Here is an 18,381-nt window from a genome sequence, read left to right as displayed (position 1 = left end):
TTTTTGACCCAAACTGATTAGATTTTCTTTCAGTAGAATACCAGGAATAGGATGTTTTTTCTTTGTTTATTCAGCAAATATTTGAGTACTTCCTGTGTCTGCAGGGAATCTAGTTGGGAAAACAATACCATAAAAGACCCAGCTTTGCAGAAGGTCTGGCAGTGGGGCCTGGCAGTTACTGGGAGGCCAAGGGAAGGTTCTTTTCTGAGGTACAAGGGCTTAGCTGAAACCTGGTGGTCAGGGAGTCCTTAACCAGGAAAGGAATGGGTGGGAAGGGAGGGCCCTAGCCAGAGGCCTCAACGTCTTCATTTCAAACTTTGAGTTGGACCGGCAAATCCAAAAGTTCCTTTTAGTTGAAACATTTCTAGGATGTTAGGATGTTAGAAGACACCCTTATTTCATTTCTTTCCCTGTTGTACACAGCTTCCTTATCTGTACTACAGACCATGGTAAGTCAAGGACAAGCCTCAGTACACAGCCCACCACTGACTGTCATTATTCCTATAAATTGGGGTGGTGAAGAAGATTCAGACCGAGGATTCTGGTGCGTGGCCTCAGCACCAGAACTAGAGGGCATGGCCCAGAACTCCTGGCTGCAAGAGTCTCAAGTCCTGGATGGTGAACTGCATGAACTGGTGGAAGCCGGGTCCTTCCCGGCTCATCTGTGAGGCTGCTTTCTTCTCGCGGTGATAGTCCAGTCTTTGCTGACTTGTGTGTGAGTCCTAGTCAGCCGCAGTGTGTTTTGGAACAGCACGAGCAAGTCTGAGATCTGGAAGTCGCTCCACTCGCTTTCTCCCCGGGCACAGGACGCAGGTGGAGGGCGGGGTTCCCTCTTCCTGCTGCTTCCTCTGGCAGTGGAGTCTAAAATACGGAAACTTGACAATCTCCAGAGGTCTCTTTTGTTCTAAATTCTGACCTCTGTGATTCCATGGGAAGTAAAAAAATAGACAAAAACAAAACAAATGCGCACGAGACAAATTCTAGAGACCTAGATTCAAATCCTGGCACTTTTTATTAGGCAACCTTGGAAACGACACTTAGCTTGTGTGTTTTGTTGATTCTAAGATGTAAACCATATAACCTCTGAAATCTAGATGCATCTCAAAATCAATTCTTTTAGAAAATACAGATAATAAGGATGTGTCTTGCATTGGTGGTTTCTTGGATTTAATGAAATAAAACATTTTGCTCTTTGAACTATTGAGGTTAACAGGTTGTCTTACTCTATGTGAATGTGTATTGGGATCAACCCGGTTAATTTTTTCAACAGATCAGATACATCTGTGTGCTAGATGAGGCAGCCTATTATGCCCTTTTTCATCCAACATCACTTTGTACTTAACCAGTGTTTAGATTATAGTTAGTTGTTGCTATCCTTTTAAGTTTCATAAAACCCTGGGAGCTGATAGTTTGTTAGGGGTTTTATAACTGAAGATTCTAAGACTCCAAAGGGATTATATAATTTAGCTTTGTGACTTAATTATAGCACTCCCCTCAAACACAGCTGCCTCTCAGCTCTCTTCATTGGCTGAATTTAAATGATTCTTCACCGTCATTTCACAAGCCAGTGGTTCTGGCTGGTTGATTGCTACCGTTTCTAACCCATCCACATTTCTAGTGATTGCTCCTCTGTCTGCAGAGCTAAGTGGTCAGCCAGTGATTAGTTCCACTTTGTGTTCAGATACCTCAAGCCAGAGGCCTCTGCCAGTGGATCGGGCGTGTATTCCAAGTTCATCCAGACTTTGTCTCCTGTCGCTTTGGCTTCTCTCTGGGCCTTCTCAGCTCTCCTCTGCACGCTCCTGCCTGTCCTCAGTCAGCCAGAGTGTGTGGGCTGTTTGGATTTCTTCAGACTTTCCTGTGTAGGATGCATGGGTGCTTATTGAGTACCCCCATAGCTGTCTCATTTTCTAGATTTTCTATTAACGTTCTGGCTAGTTTGCCAGTCCATTGCTTATCCCACCCAGGACCGTGGACTCAGGCCACTGAGCTGCCGATCTTCCCGTTCTTTTGCCACTGCACTGGCTGGTGTTACTGACAGCACTGCTGGGTCTGGAGTTTTCCATGCTCCATCTTGAACGAAGTCATTCCTCTCTGGTAGTGAAGCTGCTGACGTCTACGGCTTGCTCCCTTCTCCCAAATATTACAGCAGTGCAAACTGACCTGGGCTTGGGGACAAAAGCAGCTCCGGGCAAGAATGCCACATACTCCCCAGTTCTTGACCTGAAGTTAGCAAGTTTGTTTTGCTTTGTTTTTATGAACAACTGTTCCCCATTTTGAGATATACCTTGGATTCATTTCCAGAGCCCTGGAATTGTTTTTGACAGTTCTGTCCAGTTTCATTATTGCTTTTTTGGGGAAAGTTTGCTGAGCTCCTCACTCTGTAGTGTCAGAAACCCCTTTAGACTTACGCTCATGTTTACCACTTCTCTGCTATTCATTCATTCTTGCAACACAAATATTCTGTCTGGGTTCATTTTCATGTGCCCAAAGTACATCCTTTAGAATTTTCATTCGTTAGCATATGCTGATGTCACACTCAGAAGTTTTCCTTTTTTTTTTTTTTGCGGTACTGGGGATTGAATCCAGGTGCATTTTACCTTTGAGCTACACCCCCCAGCCTTATTTTGTTCTTTATTTTGAGACAGGGTCTCACTTGAGTTCCAGAGAGCCTCGCAAATTGCTGAGGCTGGCCACGAACCTGCGATCCTTGTCTTTCAGCCTCTCGATCACTGGGGGACAAGCATGTGTCACCACGCCCGGCTCTCATGAGTTTTCTTGTCTGAAAATATATTTCTTTTACTCTGACTTGTGAAGAATATTCCACTGCTTGTAGAATCCTAGGTTGTCATTTATTTTACTTTTAAGACATGAAAGCAAAAAATTGCACCAGTTTCTGACTCCCATTGTGGCTATTAATGAGCCAGTGGTTAGTTCATGATTCCTTTAAAGGTGTTCTTACTCAGGCAGCACTTAGGGTCTTTGTTTGATCTTAGCTGTGTTCTCTTGTTTCACTTTTCATTTTTGTGTGTCTTAATATGGTTTTACTTTTATTTTACCTTGCTTAGACTTGTTGGATATTTTGGACCCGTGAATTAGTGTTTTTTTTCTTTCTGGTTTTGTTACTAAATCAGTTTAGGAAATTACCACTCTCTTCAAGTAATGCTCTGTTCCCTTAATTTTCTCCCACAGACTGTGTATTAAATGCATATCAGATCTTTTCACCCTGTCATGAATGTTCTTAAGTCTTTTTGCCATGTTTTTTTCTTTTCTCTCTGTGTTGCTTTCTGAGTAATTACTTTACCTAAGGCTCTCTGTCCCCCCATTCTTTCTGGCAAGTTTCCTTCCACACATTTATGGATAGAAGTTTGAGAAGATTTAGTTTTGTTTCACTTGCACAGTGTGGGTTTCTAGCCCTTGTGTGGTCCTAGTTCACTGTGGACAGGGACTCTTTAAAATGGGAGTGGGGCCTATGCCTGAACTTGAATTATGTCTTTTATTTTATTTATTATTATTATTATTTTTTTGGTGGTACTGGGGGTGGAACCCAGAGGCTTCCTACCTCTGGGCTATACTCCCAGACCCATTTATATTTTATTTGGAAACAGGGTCTCACTAAGTTGCTGAAAGCCTCACTAAGTAGCTGAGGCTGACTTCGAACCCGTGCGATCCTCCTGTCTCAGCCTCCCAAGCGCGGAGATTATAAGCATGTGCCACCATGCCCAGCTTTGTCTTTCTTGAACTGCCAGAACCATAGCTTGTATAGGTTAGCAGCAGCTTCAAGATAAAAGCCTTCTAGATCTCTATTTATTTCTCTGGGGTCTTTTCTTCTTGGTTTAGAAATTCTTTAGTACTGATGGTGATTATTATTATTTAAAAATATTCTGGGTAGCATTTTTTGGTTGTTTTAATGAGAATATCATCCAGACTGTCACTTTTAGAAATGGATGGCTCCCTTCCATTCACGCCTTGGGCAATATATTCTTGTATATTTAACTCCACATATTTACCATTGCTAGTGCTCTTCATTCCTTCTTGTAGATCCAGGTTTCTATTTGGAATCATTTTTCTTCATCCTGAAGAACTACTTCTAGCTGTTGTAGTGCAGGTCACCACAGTTATTCTTAGACTCTAATGTTACCCTCATATAGGAATGAAACTCTGCTCCTATTTAGCAAGGCTGCCAAAATGATTACAGTGGGATAGAGACTGGGTGTCATATAAGAATGGAATTCTCATGAGCTTAGATTGAAAGTATTGAATGGCTGGTATTTAAATTTTTTTTTGTGTGGGGGTAGGTCGGGGGATGGAGCCCAGGGACATTTGACCTCCAAGTTACACTCCCTACCCTATATTGTATTCTTTATTTTGAAACAGGGTCTCACTAAGTTGCAGAGGGCCTAAGTAGCTGAAACTGTCTGTAAACTGGGGTCCTCTGGTCTCAGACTCCCCAATGCTGGGATTATAAGCATGTGCCACCACGCTCGGCTCTGGTATTTAATTTTTAAACAATTTAGTATAAAGCTGATCCTATAAATGTGCTCACTATGTTATCATCATGTTTTTAGCTCATTTCCCCCCTCTTTGGGCTTTGTGTCTTCTTCATACTCCTGTCTACTTTGTTCAGGAATAAAACAAAACAAAACAAAAAAGCCTATGAAAGCCGGGTGTGGTGGCACATGCTTGTAATCCTAGTACTTGGGAGGCTGAGACTGGAGGGTCATAGGTTTGCGGCCAGCCTTAGCAACTTGTGAGGCCTCCCGTAACCTAGTAAGACCCTATTTTAAAATAAATTATAAAAAATATGGCTGGGAGTGGAGCTCAGAGATAGAATGCCTCTGAGTTCCATCCCGATTAACTACATTAAAACAAAACAAAAAACAAACCACAAAATAAACCTACCACAAATCTAAGAGCAGGTACTATTATATGAAGGCTCTTTGATTTACTAATTTCTATAACAGCTTTGTGTCCTGCTGCTCCTGCCAGCGGTTTAGTTCCCTGCCACACTTTGCTATTCACACCTCTGAGCCTTGGTAGATAGATCATATCCCTTCTGCCTGGAATTCTTCATTTAAATCTGGTGAAGCCCTACTGCTTCCTTCCTTCTTTCCTTCCTTCCTTCCTTCCTTCCTTCCTTTCTTCTTTTTTTCTTTTTTTTGGTGGTACCGAGGATAGAACCCAGGGGCTTTTCTACCTTAGGGCTATACTCCCAGACCTATTTTATACTTTATTTGGAAACAAGGTCTCAATAAGTTGCTGAGAGCCTCACTAAGTAGCTGAGGCTGGCTTCGAACCTGTGCGACCCTCCCGTCTCAGTCTCCTTAGTACTGAGATTACAAGTGTGTGGCACCACGCCTGGCTGTCCTTCCTGTTCTTTAAAAGCAGTTTCACAGCTTCTGATGTCTTCCCTGTTTCCTCAAAGTTTATTATTCCTTCCTGTGCCACAATGTGGAACAATATAATTTTATTTATTTTTTTGTTTACTTATTCATTTGTTTATTATTGCAGTGATGGGGATTGAACCAAGGCCTTGGATATGCTGGGCAAGTGCTCTACCATTAAGTTACATCCTCAGTGATACAAGTATTTTAGAGATTTGAACCCAACTGTAACTGGAGATCCTTTGGGAGCATTGCTTATGTGTTGGTTTTTAATAATTATGTATTAAGTGTTGCATAAATGAGTGAATTAGCATATGATAGATGGGACTCTATATTCCTTCTTCGTTTTTTCTTTGGTGGTACTGGGGATGGAACCCAGGGCATTCTACCTCTGAGCGACACCCCCAGCCCTATTTTTTTATTCTTTATTTTGAAACAGGGTCTCACTGAGTTGAAAAGGGCCTCACTAGGTAGCTGAGGCTTGGCTTCGAACCTGCACAATCCTCCTGTTTCAGCCTCCCAAATGTTGGTATTATAAGCATGCGTCACCACACCTGGCTTGGGAATCTATATTCCGTCTAATGACTATAATAAGAAGCAGATGAATTCAGAAGTACAATTGCCACCTGATTTGTGTTGATTGGAATGTCCTCTTGGTTCACTTAAGTTTACAATTTAACATATTTATGGGGTCCTGGTTTTTAAAAACAAAGGGATTTACCACTTAATTGAAATCACTGTAAACAAGGTAGAGTTTTCCTAAAGCATGTTTTCCTTTTCATCAACAGAATCCAACGTGGCGGAGTCTTGATTTTGGAATAATGCCAGACCGTCTTGATACATCTGTGTCTTGCTTTGTGGTGAAGATATGGGGTGGAAAGGAAGATGTCTACCAGCTGCTGATAGAATGGAAAGTCTGTTTGGATGGGCTTAAATACTTGGGTCAGCAGGTAATTTTTAGACTGTGGTTTTAAGTGGTTGTCATCTTCAAATTAACCTGTCTAACCTTTCTACTGATACTCTGTCTCTACATTTGCTGTTATAGAGTCATTCATTTATGGTTCTTTGCTTATGTTATTTTTACTTCTGTTACCTTTTTTTTTTTTTTGCGGGTCTGGAGATGGAACCCAGGGGCATTTGACCTCCGAGCTACACCCCTGCCCTATTTTTTTTTTTTTTTTTTTTTTGAAACAGGGTCTCAGTAAGTTGCAGAGGGCCTCACTAATAGCTGAGGCTGTCCGCCAACTGGGATCCTCTGGTCTCAGCCTCCCTAATTCTGGGAATACAAGCGTGCCCTATCACGCCCAGCTACATATGTTATTTCTGTTGTAACATTTGCATCATTGTCCAATTTTAAAAATACCTTTAATTAGCCAGGTGTGGTGGTACATGCTTGTAATCCCAGCATTTTGGAGCCTGGACAGCCTCAGCTACTACTTAGTGACTGCTCCTGGGTTAGATCTCCAGTACCACAAAAAAAACCTTTAATTGAAGAAACTTATACAGAAGTATATTAAACCGCTAATTTAAGAGGATGTGTGTGTGTGTGTGTGTGTGTGTGTGTGTGTGTGTGTCTATCCAAGAAATGATATGCTCTCTCACATCATTATGTTTCTTCTGTCTTGTTCGATGTTTACCCTAGAATCTGAAAATTAAGTTGAAATAAGAACTACCCCATTTAACGCTTCTCTTTTGACCAGGAGTAAAAAAAAAAGTTGCTGAGTGGGGCACAGTGGTTTCTGCTTTTATCCTTGAACTTAGGAGGCTGGGACAGGAGGATCACAGGTTTGAGGCCAGCCTTAGCAACTTAGCAAGGCTCTCAGCAACTTAGTGAGACCCTGTTTCAAAATAAAAAAGTAAAATAGGACTGGTGAATGCCCCTAGGTTTTATCCCCAGTCTCTGTCTGTCTGTCTGTCTGTCTGTCTCTCTCTCTCTCTCTCTCTCACACACACACACACACACACACACACACACCTGCTGTTTATTGAGCAAAGGTGTGACAAAGGCCTGGCTTGTCTGCTGCTGTTTGTCTCTCTCTTTGCTGTCACCCAGGACTGATGTACTTCACTGCTTGCAGCACTCTCCTAGTGACCCCCAAAGCAGCTCTGTAACCCTATCTTATAGTTTTCTAGGATACAACTAACAATCTGTCAGAATTGCATATGAACTGAAATCAATTTGCCATCCCCAGGCATAGATTATTATAATTAATGTTTTTAGCCTTCTGGTGAAGGTTGATACTATTATTCTTATTTTCCAAGTTGCAAAATTGAGCCTCAGACAGCATAATAAAGTACTGAAGATCACATAATTAAATGTAGCTAGGGTTGAAAAACAGGCCTGGCTGCCTTAATCATTCTTTTTGTACTGGACCACATTGGTATATATGTGTGGACCTTGGTAACCCTCCATTCCTTCTTGGAATGAATGTTATTTCTGTTTTGTGACAACTATGGTACTACTGTTAAAGGTAACTCTAAAATGTTAGCTATGGATTATTTAGAAACATTCTTAAGTGTGTGTGTATGTGTGTGTGTGTGTGTCTGTCTGTCTGTGTTAATGGGGATTGAACTCAGGGGGGGTTCTACCCCAGCCCTATTTTTCAACATAATATATATATATATATATATATATGCATTATAGTCATACATCTCAGTGGAATACAAGACTTGTGAGGATGTACAAGCACATATCATCCAATTAGCCTTTATCCACTCCCCATCCCATTCCCTCCCCCTCCCTCAATCCTATGTTGGATTGGTGATTAACTTTGATACGTTTGTTTATGTACATCATGAGTTTTAAAGAGATTCCATCCTCCCCCATCCCATCCCCTCTGATTGGTCACTTTATTTTATTTATTTATTTGTTTATTTATTTATTTATTTTGGTGGTACTGGGGTTCCTGGAAGCCCTTCTGTGTCCGGTATACACTCCCATGGGCTACACTCCCAGACCTATTTTTTTAACATTTTTATGTGGAAACAGAGTCTCTTAAGCCAGCGAGACTGGCTCCGAACCAGCGCGATCCTCCTGTCTCCGCCTCCCAAGCGCAGGGATTACAAGCGTGCGCCACCACGCCCGGCCTGATTGGTCACTTTAATTGCTCCTCTATAGGGCCCTTTCTTCAACTAGATCTCCTCCTAAAACCCATTTCTTCCTAGTTTTTGCATATTAGGGAAAGCATCTGGTTTTTATTTTCTGTGATATTTCTCTGTGTATGCCGCTTTGCAAGTTCCCATCCCACTCTTGACGGCCCCAGCACTGGCCTGACCACCCGGCAGACTCTGATGCCGGCCTCACTGGCTCTAGCACCGGCCTTGCCTCATGGCAGGCCCCGATCCTGGCCTCAACCCCAGCCCTATTTTATTTTTATTTTGAAACAGGGTCCCACTAAGTTGCAAAGGGCCTAAGTGGTTGAGACTGGTCTTGAACCTGTGATCCTCCTGTGTTTTAGCCTCCCAAGTACTGGGATTATAATCATACACCACCATGCTTGGCTATATACATTCTTCGCTGGGCATGGTGGCGCACACTTAGAATCCCCACGCTTGGGAGGTGGAGACAGGAGGATCGCGCAGGTTCCAAGCCCCTCACTGGCTTAAGAGACCCTGTTTCCAAATAAAGCTATAAAATAGGTCTGGGAGTGTAGCCCGGAGGAAGAAGGGTTCTATCCCCAGTACCACCATCCAAAAAAAAAAAAAAAAAAAAGGTAGAGGAAGATTAAATAGAGGAAGTTAAAACTCTTGATTTTGTCAAATGCAAAACAAATGAAACTCCCTAAAAGCAAAACAAAAATTAAAAAATAAAAATACATTCTTAAATTTTTAAAGTATTTGTTCAATATATATATATATATATATATATATATATATATATATTCTGGTATGTTTCTTTTTTTCTTTTTCTTTTTTTTTTTTTTTTTTTGGGGGGTGGTACTGGGAGTAGAACCTAGAGGTTTTCTACCTCCGGGCTATACTCCCAGACCTATTTTATATTTTATTTGGAAACAGGGTTTCACTAAGTTGCTGAGACACTAAGTAGCTGAGGCTGTCTTCGAAACTGCGATCCTCCTGTCTCAGCCTCCCAAGCATGGGGATTACAAGGGTGTGCCACTATGCCTGTCAGGTATGTTTCTTTTTAAAGAAACAATTTCACTCTGTATCTTTTTTTATTTTTATTTTAAAAAATTTCTGCCTTCATTTGCTTAGTATATATATTTTTCATTTTTTACTTTTGGTGGTACTGGGGTTCCTGGAAACCCTTCTACTTCCGGGCTACACTCTCAGACCTATTTTTTTATATTTTTATTTGGAAACAGGGTCGCTTAAGCCAGCGCAGCTGGCTTTGAACCTGCGGGATCCTCCTGTCTCCACCTCCCAAGAACGGGGATTACAAGTGTGCGCCACCACGCCCGGCTGCTTAGTATATCTTAATTTAAAAAATTGAATTAATTTATTTTTTGCTTTTGCTCTGCTGGGGATCATACTCAGGGCAGTAAGCATGCTAGGCAAGTGCTCTACCATGAGATATACCCCCCAGCCTACAATAGATCTCTTGAACTTTCTATCTAACTGAAATTCTATATCCTTTAACCAAGACCTCCCCTTCTCTAGCCCCTGCCGACTCTCTACTATCTACTCTCCATTCCTATTCAACTGTTTTAGATTCAGTATACAAATGAGGTCATATTCTTACTATATTTTAAATCTTTCTATCATGACCAGAGCAGTGCATTTAACGTCTATTGTACTTCCTTAACGAAATTCTAATTTCCTACTGTTATTGAATCTTTTTTATCTTTTTATTTTTTCCTGTTTTAAGGCTGGTCTTTAAAAAGGTTTTTTGTTGTTGTTGTTGTTGTTTGCAGTTCTGGGAGTTGAACCAGAGTCTTACACATACTAAGCATGTACTTTTTTCCATTGAGCTATACCTTTTAGCCTCTAGGGTTAATCTTAATTAAAACTTGTAAGATAGTGACCTTTGGTTTAAGGTCTTTTTCTATTCTCTTTTCTTTTTCAGGTCTGTGCTACACCCCTCCCCTATTATTTATTCTTGAATTTGAGACAGGGTCTCACTAAGTTGCGGAGGGCCTCACTAAGTAGCTGAGGATGTCCGCGAACCACAATCCTCCACCTCCCGAGTGCTGGGATTATAAGTGTGTGCCACCATGCCTGGCTTCTCTTTTGGTACCAGGTAATGGTTGCCTCTAGACTGGTCAGTCAGAGCCCTGTACTGAGGCTCAGACTTTGTTTGTCCTCCCATATACCATACTTGGCTATCTGTGAACAGTCTATGCTGAGTACTTGTTTATCTTTCATCTGAAAGTGTCTACTTTTTGTGGAGGATTGTGCTTCTTGACACTGTGGTTACAGAGCTGTTGGCTGGGAGGGAAGTTTTTCAGCCAGTTTTATCATGTTTTTGACTCACACACTCATTACGTGGTGGTCTTGAAGTCCACAACTGTGCTTATCTCTAATCTGTCCTTTCGAGAGTCAACACTCAGGAGTCTCCATAGGAAGCTGGCCATGGAAGGAACTGTGCTGATATAACGGAGAACAAAAGAAAGCAAAAATAGGGTTTTTAAGCCAACTAGAAACTTAATATCATTTTAGAAAGTAAACACTTATCTCTGAAATAAATAGGTGTAATAAGTAATATACTACTAAAGCTAGATGAAATAGAATTACAAGTTTTTAGAGAGAAGTGAGACTCAGATGTATTAGGATAATATCTAGAATCAGGTTCATTAATTGGTTATATGATTTCTTTTGTGTGTAGCACTGGAGTTTGAACCCAGGGACATTCTACCTCTGAGGTACATCCCAATTTTATTTTATTTTTTCTTAGAAGCAGAGTCTCACTAAGTTGCAGAATCTGGGCACGAACCTACTATCTTTCTCTCTCAGCCTTCCAAATACTGGTATTACAGGTGTGTGCCTCCATGCCTGGCTTGCCCATATACTTTCTATTGGATATGGTTTTGAGTGTTGAGGATCCATAGATAGGGAAGGCACGATTTTAGACCAAATGAGATGATGACTGATGAATACCTTCATAGAATGCTCTGGAAGTACATGGGAGACGTATTTAGACCAGCCGAGATAGGGCTACGGAGGAATGGCTTCAGAATGAAGTTTCTGTTTCTCAGATCCCTCCTACTTCTCCTTCATGCTCCAATCCTCCAGCCTCCAGGGCACTCTACTGAACTTCATACCCAACCTCCTTTCCATTTTTTATTTTGAGACAGAGTCTCGGTAGGCTGCTCAGGCTGTCCTTGAACTTGCGACTCCCCTTCCCTTTAGCCTCCCAAGTTGTTTGGATTTTAAGCATGTTCCACCACACCTGGCATATTTTCTTTATTCTGATCTATAAGTACTGTTCTTTTGGACAATTTGGAAATTTTTGAAAAGCACACAGAAGAAAATTAAAAAAAATACATGTAATCTTTTCCGCAGCAATAATCATTGTTAACATTTTTTTTTTTTTTTTTTTGGTGGTGGTACTGGGGTTCCTGGAAGCCCTTCTACCTCCGGGCTACACTCCCAGACCTATTTTATTTTTTTAATTTTTTTTATTTGGAAACAGGGTCTCTTAAGCCAGTGCGGCTGGCTTCGAACCTGCGTGATCCTCCTGTCTCTGCCTCCCAAGTGCAGGGATTACAAGCGTGCGCCACCACGCCCGGCTCATTGTTAACATTTTAGATGAATGTCACTTTAGTCTTCTTTCCTCCATTTATATATATGTATATACATATATATTTTGTGTTTATAAATACTTAGACTCCACCTAATCTTAAAATTGATTTCATAGTGCTTTCTCTGTTCCCTCAGATGAAAAACTTCTTGAGATTGATGTATAGTTTTCATTATCAATTTATGATTATAGACTCATCTTTTGGTATTGTCATATTTGGTTCAGTAAATGATGTATGCAAGCAGTGGTATGTTATTAAATTTGCTTTAGTAATAGAGGCAGGAGATATGGAAGTCAGGTCAGTGTTCGCAGGAAAATTCTGCTGCTGACTGGCCGTTATGTCTCTGAAAGAGGAGAGATCAAATATTTGGTTCTGGTAGTCCGTGTCTTTCTCCCATTTGAACATTCATGGTAATCTTTTAAAACAGAATTTTTTTTAAGTCATAACTAGCTGGGCATAGTGGTACACACTTGTAATCCCAGCATTTGGGAGGCTGAGACAGGAGGATCGCAGTTCGTGGACAGCCTCAGCTACGTAGTGAGGCCTTTTGCAACTCAGTGAGGACCTGTTTCAAAATAAAGAATTAAAAAAAAAAAAATAGGGCTGGGAGTATAGCTTGGAGGTAAAATACCCCTGAGTTCCATTTCTAGTACTGCCAAAAAAAAAAAAAAAAAAAAGAGCCACAACTCTTTCTGATGAACTAAATCTATTTGTATATTTCACATTTAGGCACTTTATATTCTTTTGAGTTATCTTAGATCTTAGTCCTTTAATTTTTTATTTATTTATTTATTTTTTTTGCGGCACTGGAGATAGAACCCAGGTGCATTCTACCCCTGAGCCACATCCCCAGCCCTATATTTTATTCTTTGTTTTTTGCGGGTCTGGGGATGGAATCCAGGGGCATTCGACCTCCCAGCTACAGCCCCTGCCCTATTTTTTATTCTTTATTTTGAAACCAGGTCTCACTGAGTTACAGAGGGCCTCACTAAGTAGCTGAGGCTGTCCGTGAAGCGTGATCCTCCGGTCTCAGCCTCCCGAATGCTAGGATTACAAATATGCGCCACCATGCCTGGCTAGTTATTCTTTATTTTGAAACAGGGTCTCACTGAGTTACAGAGGGCTTACTAAGTAGCTGAGGCTGTCTGTGAACCGCGAGCTTCCTGTCTCAGCCTCCTGAATGCTGGGATTACAAGCATGTGCCACTATACTCTGTGTGTGTGTGTGTGTGTGTGTGTGTGTGTGTGTGTGTGTGTTACTGGGAATTGAACCCAGGGGCATTCTGCCTCTGAGCTGCACCCATATCCCTTTTTAGTTTTTGCTTTGAAACAGGGTCTTGCTAAGTTGTGGAGGGCCTCACTACATTGCTGAAGCTATCCTCAAACCTATGAACCTTCTGTCTCAGACTTCCAAGTATTGAGATTACAGGCATGCATCACCATACCTGGCTTAATTTTTAAAAGTTTTATTTTTCTTACCTTTTAGGTGAAGTTGAGGTTGGAGTAGCACTGACTATAATCCACATCAGTTGTGTCTCAAAGAGAGTTATTTGTAGTCAGGAATTAAGTAACCACTTTAAGACTTAAACATATTATTATCTTAAAACTGTCGTGTGTGTGTGTGTGTGTGTGTGTGTGTGTGTGTGTGTGTGTGTGTGTGTATTAATGGAGATTGAACCCAGGGGCCTTCTACCTCTGAGCTATACTCTTAGCCCTATCTTATTTTATTTTATTGCAGTATTGTGGATGGAACCCCGGAGCATTCTACCTCCCCAGCCCTCTTTTAAAAATTTTTAAAAATTCTTTATTTTGAAACCAGGTCTCACTCAGTTGCAAAGGGCCTCACTAAGTAGCTGAGGCTGTCTGCGAACTGCGATCCTCTGGTCTCAGCCTCCTGAACGCAAGCACGGAATTACAAGCATGCACCATCACGCCTAGCCCTATTTTATTTTGAAACAGAGTCTCATTAAGTTGTTGAGGACCTTGCTAAGTTGCTAAGGCTAGCTTCAAACCTTCAGTCCTCCTGTTTTAACCTCCAAGTATTGGGATGACAGGCATATGCCACTGTGCACAGCCAAACTGTCCTTTTGAAAATAGAAAATACTATTAACTATTTATTTATTTATTTGTTTGTGTATTGCACTAAGGCTTCATGTTTTTAAAGCATTCTCACAGACTTACTGGAGTGTGTTTTCTTTGAAACCAGAGCTTGTTTGGTATGCCTCTGAATCCCCTGTCCTTCAGGAATATCAATTCCATGCCAATCTCAAGAAATGTTTGTGGAAACTATGTGTGAAAAATGATGCTGGGACCTCAGGTGATGGCTTTGTGAAGCAGGAAGTGCTCCATTGATCACCGGGTCTTTTGATAGGTGATTTGTTTTCTGTTCGTTTGTTTAGGTAGCCAGCCAGACTTTTCTCAGCATCGATGTAGGTTGTGTTTTAACTTTTTTTTTCCCCCTTATCACATTAAATAAAATGTGACTGGAAGGGAAGAACTAATTGTATGTTTTCTTTCTCTCTTAGATTCATGCTCAAAACCAAAATGAAATTATTTTTGGGTTAAATGATGGCTACTATGGTGCTCCATTTGAACATAAGGTAAGAGGAGTTTCCTGATGGTTTGAGTTTTGTTTAGTGTGGGCGTGGCTTGCACCTGGGTAGATGTAATCCTGAAAATCTCTGTGTAAATAGGGTCATGTTTAACATATTATTGTACATTTGTGGTTTAGTGTGACTTAATTTGAATGCTTTTTAGAGTGAAAACTGGTTTTGTAAGGTATATAACCATCCCAATTAATCTTTCCTAAATCCAGATTATGTTTTCTTAAGGAAAAACCTAAATTGGCTGTTTTCTTTATTCTACATAATTCTTTGGGGGTTAAGAAAGTGGTGAATTTTGATACAGCAAAGTGTTTTAGGTGGTTTTTTTTATTTCTTTCAATAAGTTTAAGAGACCAGCTGGGTGTGGTGGCCCACATTTGTGATCCCAGCACTTGGGAGGCTGATACAGGAGGATCGTGGTTCGCAGACAACCTCAGCTACTACTTAGTGAGGGCCCTTTGCAACTCAGTGAGACCCGGTTTCAAAATAAAGAATAAAAAATAGGGCTGGGGTTGTAGCTTGGAGTAGAATGCCCCTGGGTTACATCCTCAGTACTGCAAAAAAAAAAAAAAAAAAAAAAATCAAAAGTCTTATCTTATAGTTAATTCTTTGCATAATCTAAAGGTGATTAGAGAAAGGAGAGGACTGAAATTCGTATTTATCACGTGCCTGCTCCCTGTGGTACTATGCCAGGTGGTTCTTGTTCTTTTTCTCACTGTCAGCCACAGACCAGGGTGGTGAGTTTTGTCCCCTTCGTTTTACAGATGAGGAAACAGGTCATGAGGGCTGAGCTTTACAGGATCTAGGATGCAGCTGTGCTGAGATCCCAGGTTGCCATCCTCTAAAACCTGAGCTCTCTCTGTTCACTATAATGTTATATCTAAGATATTTGGAACTCTCTGTATCATTTGTGCTTAGTGATCATGCTGTTTCAGTATTCTTGGTTGTCCAAAATGCTGTAGAACATTCCGTGCATTCAACAACATTTTACTGAGCACTTGTATGTCAGCTCTTGTATTGCATATGCTAAGAGTACCGGGGGAAGCCAGGCTCGGCGGTGCCCGCCTCTAGTCCTGGCTTCTCTGCCGACGCAGGAGGATCTGGAGCCCAGGGATCATGTCAGAATTGTAGTGCCTTAAGAAAGGCCTTCTTGGGACCGACTGTTAAAGCTATAATCCAGATGATGAATGGAAGTGAACTGTATGAAGGGAGTGGGGCGTGAGTGGAGAGCACATTCTAGGCAGTAGAGTCAGAAGGCCATAAATTGGAAGAGGACATCTTGAGTCTTTTTTTTTTTTTTTTTTTGGTACTTGGGATTGAACCCAGGGGTATTGTACCTTCTAGCAACACTCTCAGCCCCCCCTCTTTAATATTTTATTTATTTATATTTTTGCAGTACTGGGTTGGAACCCAGGGGCATTTTACTTCTGAGCTATACCCCCAGCCCTATTTTTTATTCTTTATTTTGAAACAGGATCTCACTGAGTTGCAAAGGGCCTCACTAGTAGCTGAGGCTGTCCGCAAATTATAATCCTCCTGTCTCAGCCTCTCAAATACTGGGATTACAAACATGAACCACCATGCCTGTCCCTTTTTTAAATTTTTGAAACAGAGTCTTGCTACATTGCTGAGGCTGTCCTTGAATATGTAATTCTCCTGTTTCAGCCTCCCAAGTACTACATCCGGGCTGGCCCTGTGTAGTCTTCAGGACTGAAGGAAAGTCAGTGGGAAGGGAGAATGGCAGCAAATAAGGTCGGAGAGGCGGGCAGGCACCACCTCACAGGGAACCTTTTAAAGGATTTATGCCAGGAATGGGGGCCTGTGTTGAAGGATTGTTAGCATGGCAGTAATGTAATCAGATTTGAGTTTCCGGCTTCATTTGGACTGCAGTAAGGATGATTGTAGAAGAGGCAAGAATATGTGTGAGAAGATAGTAAGGTAAGAGCTATTCAGGTAAGAGCTGTTGATACTTTGGAATAGACTTATGGTAGAATAGAGAAAAGAGAAATTTGGGGATGGTGCTAAGGACCAAACCCAGGGCCTGGTGTGTGTGAGGCAAGCACTGTACCATTGGGCCACACCCCCAGCCCTGAAGGTAGACTTAAGAAACTTTTACAGATAAAATTATTAGGATGTCATAGTGGTTTAATTTAAGGTGGAAAAACGATGTCAGGATGACTTTTGGGTTTCTGGCTTGAATGAAGTAACAGGATGGAAAAATAAAGAAGACAGGCTCAGAAAACTAAGGGATGCTGGAGGAAGACCAAGTTTAGAGGAGGCCGACTGTGAGTTAAGACCGAGTCATGAGAGTTTGAGATGCCTGTGAGATGCCTGAGATAGGAGGCTGGTAGGCATTCAGGTGCATGAATCTATAGGTTAGAGGACAGAACCGAGCTAGAGATATAAATGTGGGGCCAATGATGAATAAGCATTGAAGTTATGAGTGTGGATAGTCTGGACTAGGAACAGTTGGTACAGTGAGAAAAAATAGGGCTATGTAACCAAGCCTCAAGGACCCAGGCTGTTATGGGGGAGGAAGCATTGGGAAAGGTGGTGATGAGTGCTCAGAGGAAAGAGAAAAAGCACCAAAGTTTTGTGTAGAACCTCAGAGGCCAGAGAAAGAGAGGGCTAATTTTTTGGTTTGTTTTAAAAATTTTATTTGTCTTTGTATATTTTTTTAAGAAAAGGGAGAAGTCAAATAAAATGAGAACTTAAAATTGCCCAGTGTGGTGTGGTGTGGTGGTGCACGCTTGTAATCCCAGAATTTGGGAGGCTGAGACAGGAGGTTTGTGGTTTGCGAGCAGCCTCAGCTACTTAGTGAGGTCCTTTGTAGCTCATTAGTGAACATAATTAACTACTGATTGTAAGCTAATAGACAAAAATCAATGTTTAGTGAGTATATGCATTTTAAGAGAGAACTAAACAGAAACAGAAAAAGAGAGAAAACAAACTAGACTGTTGTTAGTCACAGTGTAGTCTGTGCACCAGTGCTTGTTCAAGAACTGTCAAAAATCTAATGTGCAAAGTGAGAGTAAAGATTGCAAAATTTTTATACACTTTGATATGACTATGACTTTTTACTGTATTTTACTAAAATATCAATTCATAATGGATTGAATAAAAAAAAACAACACCCAAGTAGTTGGTTGTTCTCCACTGAGAGTTGGAGAAGCACTGCCCTAGACAGCAGTGTAAGGTGAGGTGGTTTCAGGACTATGACTCACTGATTTGACTGGGAGGAGGATATAGATAGTAAACAAACTTCAGGATTTGCTAGAAAATGTGTGCTCAAGTCTGCATGTTAAAAATTGAAATAGAAGCCGGGTATGGTGGTGTACGCTTGTAATCCCAGCATTCGGGAGGCTGAGACTGGAGGATCATGGTTTGTGGATAGCCTCAGCTACTTAGTGAGGCCCTCTGCAACTCAGTGAGACCCGGTTTCAAAATAAAGAATAAAAAATAGGGCAAGGAGTGTAGTTCGGAGGTCGAATGCCCCTGGGTTCCATCCCCAGACCCGAAAAAAAAAATTGAAATAAAAACTAGAAACAATATAGTTTTCTAATTAGCAGAGTCAGAAAGGGAATATGAAGAACAGAAAGCTAGCCAGGGTTGTAGCTTTACAGGAGCATGTGCCTGTAATCTGAGTACTAAGGAAACTGAGATGGGAGAATTGCAGGTTTGAGGCCAGCCTCAGTAACTT

General features: G+C 41.2%; 1 protein-coding gene across 3 annotated transcripts in view; it reads left to right on the top strand.

Annotated features, from left to right (window-relative positions):
• Positions 1-18,381, top strand: part of UVRAG (UV radiation resistance associated) — a gene marked incomplete at both ends in the record, with an annotated part of 330,995 nt that overhangs the window by 59,268 nt on the left and 253,346 nt on the right. For 2 of the 3 annotated variants that reach the window (XM_080712063.1, XM_080712065.1), the window contains 2 exons: positions 6,170-6,331; positions 14,604-14,678. In XM_080712063.1, coding sequence (XP_080568189.1) covers positions 6,170-6,331; positions 14,604-14,678 — 237 coding nt within the window. The remainder of the gene's footprint in view (positions 1-6,169; positions 6,332-14,603; positions 14,679-18,381) is intronic. The other variant, XM_080712064.1, reaches the window with a different exon arrangement.

This window comes from Muscardinus avellanarius (genome assembly GCF_963383645.1).
Source record: "Muscardinus avellanarius genome assembly, chromosome: 1".
In the NCBI taxonomy this organism is placed as follows: domain Eukaryota; kingdom Metazoa; phylum Chordata; class Mammalia; order Rodentia; family Gliridae; genus Muscardinus; species Muscardinus avellanarius.
Note: the sequence above shows the minus strand (reverse complement) of the source record. Positions and strands in the feature narration are given on the sequence as shown.